This window comes from Bombus terrestris, chromosome 11 (assembly GCF_910591885.1).
Source record: "Bombus terrestris chromosome 11, iyBomTerr1.2, whole genome shotgun sequence".
NCBI lineage: Eukaryota > Metazoa > Arthropoda > Insecta > Hymenoptera > Apidae > Bombus > Bombus terrestris.
This window is the reverse complement of record NC_063279.1, coordinates 7,700,366-7,707,514: the sequence shown is the minus strand read 5'-3', so window position 1 is coordinate 7,707,514 and position 7,149 is coordinate 7,700,366. Positions and strand designations below refer to the sequence as shown.

Sequence of the window (7,149 nt, the reverse complement as noted above, 5' to 3'; positions counted from 1 at the left end):
TTTCGTCCAAATTATTTTATTTTTTATTGTTTTTATATTCTATAATATAATACGATAGTATATGAGTTACAATTTTTTTCATGAAACATCAAATGATTTCATTATTCAAGTTACGCGCGTTTAAATGTCGTTGACATACAATACTCCGCCGGTAATCGCTACACATGAGATAGAACCTTTAATTCTGTAGTGAGAAGGAAATTGGAAAACAACGAGAAAATCAAATCTATGCTATTAACAAGTTTCACAGAATATACAAGTCGGTATTCAGAAGATGATTGAAAATAAACACGCTTTATAACTTATTAAATTCATCGAAAAATTGATAACTTGATCATTCAAGGAAATTTATCCGAATCATAAACTTTTGATGCTTACGACACATCTGTAAAATTTCTTAAGCAGTAAACGGCTACAAACATGTTGAACACAATAAAAACAAGTTTGAAAAAAAATGTACAACAACCGAGCAGAATTATAGAATTTAGTAAAACCAAGAATAAAATACCACTTTCAAAACCTTTGCCAGGTAAAGAAAATAACTGTAAGAAAAATTTAAATAAAATGTACAAAACATGGAGCACAAATTTCTAAACATAAATATTTATCAACGAGAAATCCTTTTCTTTTTTGTTAATAATTATTAATTTATGATATATAGTTTTTCAGTATCCAATAAGTAATGAAAGAGATCATAGAATATATGTTTGGGGTTTGGCAGAACATGGTGCTCTTGGTACATTAAAAACGACAATTTTCGAAAATGGTATTTCTTATATTCCGAGACCTAAAAGATTAGCTTTTGGAGAAAAGCATGATGTAACGGATATAACTTGTGGTTATGGGTTTACTGCTTTCGCAGTAAGATCCAAAGATAAAAATATTTTATATGGGAGTGGAATAAATACAGATTCCCAGCTTGGTAAGAAAATTATAATTTAAGCCATTTTTTATTTTTAGCAATAAATTCATCAAAAATATCTTTTTATATTAAAATATAATTTTTAATATGCTACTAGGTTTCAATGAAAAAGATAAAAAATTCCCAAATGGATTAATAACTGAACCAAGACCTATTAATTTACCAATTAAAGATTCTTCTACTAAAGTCCTAGATATGTCAGCTGGAAGAGCACATTTGTTGGTATTAACAAATGAAGGTTTATTCACATTAGGAAATAATGCATATGGACAGTGTGGTCGCCCTATAATATTAAATGAAAATTATGAAAAAAGTAGAGTTGTTCATCATATACCTAATATTAAGGAAAAAAAGATAAAAGCTGTAACAGCTGGTCAAGATCACAGGTATGGAAATTCTTAATACTTTACATATAGTTCATTACAATATTTGAGAATTCTTCCTTACTGCTATATGATAGCATACTCTTGACAGAATCCGGTGAAGTGTATACCTTTGGTTGGGGTGCAGATGGACAAACTGGATTGGCACATTATCGAAATGAGTATAGACCAAGTTTGGTGAAAGGAGATTTGGCTGGCCAACATATTATAAAAGTTGCATGCGTTGCAGATTGTGTATTAGCACTCAGCGGTATCTGCAATATTCATGTATTAATACAGTCTTATTTTGAGTAAAAATAGACAGTAACAAGATATTATACAATTATTTGAACACATGGTTACAGATAAAGGAAATGTATTTGGTTGGGGTAATTCTGAATATGCACAGTTACTTATGGAAGGTGAAAATCAACAGATAAACATAGCTACAGAGTTAAGTGCATTGAAAAAATTAGGTCATATTGTAGACATTGCCTGTGGTGGTTGCTTTTGTATGGTTTTAAATAGTAAGTATTTATCCAATTGTTTAATTATTTTTATAATCATACATCATACAATTTGTATATGTGAATTTATTAGATACAGGTGAAATTTATGTATGGGGTTATGGTATTCTTGGTTTTGGTCCTGAAGTCAAAAAAAGTCAACAGCCAATTAAAATTCCATCTGTACTTTTTGGAAATAATGCATACCAAAAGAATACAAAAGTAAATTCACTCTAAGATTAGATGTAATTACTCTAAAGCGTAAAGACTCTAAGAGCGATGTAATTACATTTTTTTTTTCTAGGTGGTAAAGATATTTTGTGGCATGAGTCATCTTGCAGCTTTGACGAATACAGGAGATTTGTATATGTGGGGTTGTAACAAATTTGGGTCTTTAGGATTAGGAGATTTGAAAGACCAATATTTTCCACTGAAGGTAAAGAAATTATATTCGTCATCAAAAAATAGTATAGTAATAAAGAACGATAATTTGTATTATAGGTAACTGTAGGAGCACAAGTAAAAAAGGTAGCCTGCGGAATAGATCATACAGTTACTCTTTGTAAACCTTTTATTTGAAGCATAGTATATTTTCTGTTATAAGAGGTAATATACTATTTATAAAACTTATGTACAAATTGTTATTTTAATCTGTTGTGTAAAAACATTGTATATGTAGCTAATTGTTTTTTATATTATGATATATTGCAAAAATCTAATTGATAAATAATGAACGCATATCTTTATGTAGAATGTCGTTATTTAAAAACGGACATATTCAATATAAAACCTTTCTTCGTCACTTAAAACTTATTTCAAAAACTTTCATATGATTAGTCATTTCATTAAATTTATATATAAAATTTGCCAATTGTTACATATTTAATACAACTAAAACTATCATTAAAATAGAAATATTAAATGTAAGTCTAATTGCTTCATTGGCACACACCATGTTTTCGTAAGATATAGTGTATTTTATCATAGTAGGAATTCTGCAAACTCGTGGATCTAAAAACGAAATGTTATTTATCATCAACATCAATTAAATTATTTTTGTGTCATTTTAATTTAAAATGAGTCAATTTACTTACCAGTACATTTATAAGAACTACTTGTGGAGTTTGAAGCTACTGATATATATAGTGGTGGACAATCACGAATGAAAGTAGCGTCAGCACAAGAAACTGTAATACTATGCACATCATTGGATATTGATACACATGATTTTGATGATTCTGTTGCATTGGCATATAATGGTGCTCGTGATGAACACACAACTAAATTATCTGATCCGGAGCCCTGGATCTGAAAATAATTACTTATAATGATATAATATTAATAATATTACTATAGTATATACCGTGGTCCTAAATTCCAAATAAACTAAAGTCGAAAGAAATTTTATACCTCAAAATAAGACAAAATCAAGAATAACAGAACTCTATTTTTTGCAAAAGGAAACCTTAAACAACAAAATTTTATTGCGTTTTCTTTATTTATTTTTATATGTAGAATAACCTCTTGTCCGTTGTCTCTTGTCCAGCCAGAAATTATGCATATACATGATATATATATATTTATACCAAATGTACATATATATATATGTACACTTGGTATATATGGTATACTATACATACATGATATGCTATACATGGTATACTTGAAAAGTTTGTAAAGTTGATTTTCTTGAAAATAAGGTCTCCAATGCAATTTTGTTATTTTAGATTTTCGTCTTTAGATTTCGTGTGTATATATAATATAGAATAATTAATTATATTTAAAAAGAAAGAAACTTACTTTTACTATTGCTGTATTATGGTTAAAAAAGTAATTGGGATGTAATTTATAAAAACTAATACCGTTTGGTACAATATAATCATCATATGAATTCAAAGATCCAGATGAAACATAATCTGATCCACACTGGGAATTAAGTAAACGCTTGGGAACTATAACAAATTTTACACCATGGTCATTCTTTTAATTTATATATGAAAAGTTTAATGTCGGTTTGATATTTTTTTGTTTTACCTTGCTTCATTCTTGAAACTACATTGGTTATTGGTTCTAAAGCTTCTTCAGTGTCTTTACCAATAGAAGTACTAATAGAGAATAAATCTGTCATACGATTTTGTACTAGATCGGACCATGGATCTTTGGATGAGGCCATAAAAAGTATGATTGTATCTGAAAGAATAATTAACAATAAACTATACAAATATTCATCTAATTCAAAAGTTTATTGTAGTGATATAAAATTTTACCTGGAATATATTCTCGTATTCGCAATATAGTTTGCAAGCAATATTGCTTGTCATTTTTAGATATATCAGAAATATATGGAACAATTAAAACAATATCAGAACGTGCTCCACCAACACCACGAGCACGTTCGGCATTCAGTTTATTTTTTAGATATGCTTCCAATTCTTTGAGCGACTTAGCTAAATCAAAACCACGAGTACCTGAAAAAGATCATTTCACAGCAAATTTTGTTGTAATTTATCACTTATTATTAATTTATGTTTAGTACATACTATTTCCATAGTAATGAGATGAATTATAGGCGTGGAAATCCAAAATGTTAGAAGTACTATTAATCATTGGTGTTCCATCTCGACCATTTATTAATGTGAAGTTGGAATTAAATTGATTTATGTTTATGTTTTCCAATAAATGTGCAAGAATAGGTTTTATTATGGAGAATTCCCAGTTTGTGTCCAAAATAATCGTTAAATCGACAGACATTTGATTGAAACTACATAATTTATCCGTGTCAGTACATGAAAGATCTTTATTCATGGATGAAGCTATAAAAATATTATATTAAATAAATCTTTTATGTTTAATCTAACAAATATATCTGAATCGTTTATATGAAATTTCATCTCTAATACTTACGCACATATTTCACTAATTCGTTTACTGCTTGTACTGACAATTTTTCAATTATTGGATATTCAAGCGTTGCGTGTGCTAGATCCTCCAACAATATAGAAGCACTATATGTCTGAAAAAATGAATATTAACAATAAGAAAAAATGTTTGTTTTATGAACTAATTAAACATTTTAATATTGAGATATAAAACTAACTTACCTGTGCAACCAATGTTTCATTTGGTGCAACAGATGTAAACAGTGTTCTCCGATTGCATGCTCTAATAGATGAGTCAAAGAATCCTACTGGACTATAGTACATGTCAAAAATTTGTGAAAGCCTCAAATTAGGTATTCTAGAATACCATTTGCCAGTTTCATTGGCCAAAATTAAGCCATCTAAATCTCCTCTGATTTCTGCCGTTGTCATCTCATAATTACTGTTAGAATTCAAGAAATACCATCGTGGCAAAGCAGTGGAATTCCAATGGCCATTTAGTCCAACATTAAGTTTGATATCTTTATTTTTAGGGCCTTGCCTTAAAGCTACTTCTGCCAAATCTCCTACAATTTCAATAATGAATATCATCTATTTTATAGAGTAATTTATTAATGATTTATATTTCAAAAGATTAATATTACCAGCTAGAGTCGCAAGCCACTTGTTTTCTAAAGATCGATCTATTACATCTAAATTGTTCTTTTTTAAAACATCCGCTGATAGCAACTCGGGAAGTCTGGTCGTTTCTGGTTGTGTAGCTGCAGCTATTCCAGCTAGTACTAAGCCAAAAGAAGTTGTACCCCATCTAAAAACGTATATATTTTAATGAAATAATAAATTAAATTCATCTAATTGTTACAATAAATTATAAACTTACGGAGTTTTTACAACACCATTTTCTACAGGGCATTCACTACGAGGTAGTGGTTCCGTACCTCTATACCGTGCACTATCTGGATGATTAGGTGGTACTTCTGGGTATCGCGAGTTTGGATCAACCGTAACATTGTTACCTTCATTTCTCCCATTAGTCATACTTTTTCTGTATAAAAATTATATTTTATTTCTGATATCAATTACATTATGCGGACTTTTTCTACTTACATTTCATCAGGTGATAAAGTTTCTACATCATTAGCAGTATTTTTAATCATTGCCTTATCGTTATTTTTAATATCCCTCGGATATCTGTACGTATCAGCAAGTCTACAAACTTTTGTTTCATCCCCTCTTTGAAAAATTTCAATACTACTTGATAACATAAAGTGTAATGTACACTGCAATGTAATAGTTAACTATTAGGGAAATATATACAAAATAATATGACAGTCTAAATTACATACATACCCTTTCAACATCTGTGATACTATTATTAGGAAACGTGAGAGCATCTCCTGGTATAAGACGTAGAGTTTGAGCAAAACGATAAAATTGATGAGCAATTGGTGCAAAGGGTGATATTCCATCTTGATTAGGAATAGCAGGATTCGGAGCAATACCATCTTGTCGAAAACTGTAAATCAGAATCAATAAAATTATCTCTTTACTCAATATTACTATTTCTCTAAAGCATATATTGAACTTACCGATGCAGAAGTGCAACAGATAAACTTCTCAGATCCATATTAAGACCTTCTGTATTTTCAATTTTACGAAGTATCGCAATGAACGTATTTAAAGTGTGCGGCAGTCTATTATCTCTTTCCAAAAGATATTTGTTATCATAACATTCTCGAAGAGATGGTGAAAGATTTCGAGCTGCATTCTCTTGTGCACGTACAGCTAAAAGTAAACAATAATAAAATTTTGTAACAAGCTATATTGCTTTGGACTTTATAATTTATTGATAGAAAGTACTTACTTAAAGTGATAAAGATAAGAAAATACCAAAATTTTGCCATTTTACTGCAACTGGATTTGTATAAAATGTGAAATTAATATTAACTTCCTATAATTTAATAGTTCATAAATTAAGAAAAAAATATTATATTGATTACTACAAAGTAATATAGGATAATATAAAAATATATATAAATATATTGTATTTAGCTAAATATATTTTATACTTAAAGAAACAGCGATAAAACAATGAAATTACATTTAGGAAATTATAAAATACTTACCGCAAATGATTTTCAGTTACTTCCAATACAGAATGTATGATATCTTTCCAACTCTGTTCAGCAAAGCAATATACCACACCTATCCAAAGATATCATGATACCTATTAGATAAGATAATACATGAGTAACAACTCCAACTTTATTACAGGTATCTTTACTAAAACAGGTATTTTCAAAATTCCAAAACAAATAGAGTCAATCAATAATTAATTGAATAATTAAATTAATTAATTAAATAATTTTGTCTATTATTGTTTGTATATATTATAATCTTTAAAAATTAAATATTAGTATATTTTATTACACAAATAAATAAATTTTTATTAAAGTAATATAATAATTCCTTCTTAATTT

General features: G+C 28.5%; 2 protein-coding genes across 4 annotated transcripts; one reads left to right on the top strand and one right to left on the bottom strand.

Annotated features, from left to right (window-relative positions):
• The first annotated feature begins 152 nt into the window (after positions 1 to 152).
• Positions 153 to 2,867, top strand: LOC100647072 (RCC1-like G exchanging factor-like protein). 2 transcript variants are annotated; one of them, XM_003399046.4, is made up of 8 exons: positions 155 to 529; positions 662 to 922; positions 1,020 to 1,308; positions 1,383 to 1,555; positions 1,650 to 1,811; positions 1,885 to 2,012; positions 2,095 to 2,226; positions 2,292 to 2,867. In XM_003399046.4, exons 1-8 carry the CDS (start codon positions 421 to 423, stop codon positions 2,367 to 2,369), a joined length of 1,332 nt encoding a protein of 443 aa, XP_003399094.2. In that variant the 5' UTR covers positions 155 to 420; the 3' UTR covers positions 2,370 to 2,867. The 2 variants fall into 2 exon arrangements, 1 of the variants encoding a protein (XP_003399094.2); XR_007225706.1 differs by lacking the exon at positions 1,885 to 2,012 and having other exon boundaries at positions 153 to 529.
• On the bottom strand, positions 2,347 to 6,917 carry LOC100646956. Of its 2 annotated transcripts, none has more exons than XM_012313916.2 (15): positions 6,796 to 6,917; positions 6,534 to 6,583; positions 6,259 to 6,454; positions 6,020 to 6,185; positions 5,777 to 5,949; positions 5,550 to 5,714; positions 5,314 to 5,477; positions 4,892 to 5,235; positions 4,695 to 4,803; positions 4,331 to 4,603; positions 4,058 to 4,258; positions 3,825 to 3,980; positions 3,591 to 3,742; positions 2,885 to 3,098; positions 2,347 to 2,801 (listed from the first exon to the last, which is right to left on the bottom strand). In XM_012313916.2, the coding sequence occupies exons 2-15, from the start codon at positions 6,571 to 6,573 to the stop codon at positions 2,665 to 2,667; spliced, it is 2,490 nt and encodes an 829-aa protein (XP_012169306.1). In that variant the 5' UTR covers positions 6,574 to 6,583; positions 6,796 to 6,917; the 3' UTR covers positions 2,347 to 2,664. The 2 variants fall into 2 exon arrangements, with proteins under 2 accessions (XP_012169306.1, XP_048265988.1); XM_048410031.1 differs by having other exon boundaries at positions 6,534 to 6,620; positions 6,796 to 6,813.
• Positions 6,918 to 7,149: the final 232 nt, after the last annotated feature.

Bases quoted from the DNA above. Each gene is read 5' to 3' on its own strand.
- LOC100647072 (XM_003399046.4), top strand. From the start codon at position 421: ATGTTGAACACAATAAAAACAAGTTTGAAAAAAAATGTACAACAACCG. The intron at 2,013-2,094 runs GTAAATTCACTC...TTTTTTTTCTAG, and splicing joins CATACCAAAAGAATACAAAA to GTGGTAAAGATATTTTGTGG. The intron at 2,227-2,291 runs GTAAAGAAATTA...TTTGTATTATAG, and splicing joins ACCAATATTTTCCACTGAAG to GTAACTGTAGGAGCACAAGT.
- LOC100646956 (XM_012313916.2), bottom strand. From the start codon at position 6,573: ATGGCAAAATTTTGGTATTTTCTTATCTTTATCACTTTAA. The intron at 5,236-5,313 runs GTAATATTAATC...TTGAAATTGTAG, and splicing joins GTGGCTTGCGACTCTAGCTG to GAGATTTGGCAGAAGTAGCT. The intron at 2,802-2,884 runs GTAAGTAAATTG...TTTCGTTTTTAG, and splicing joins TAGTTCTTATAAATGTACTG to ATCCACGAGTTTGCAGAATT.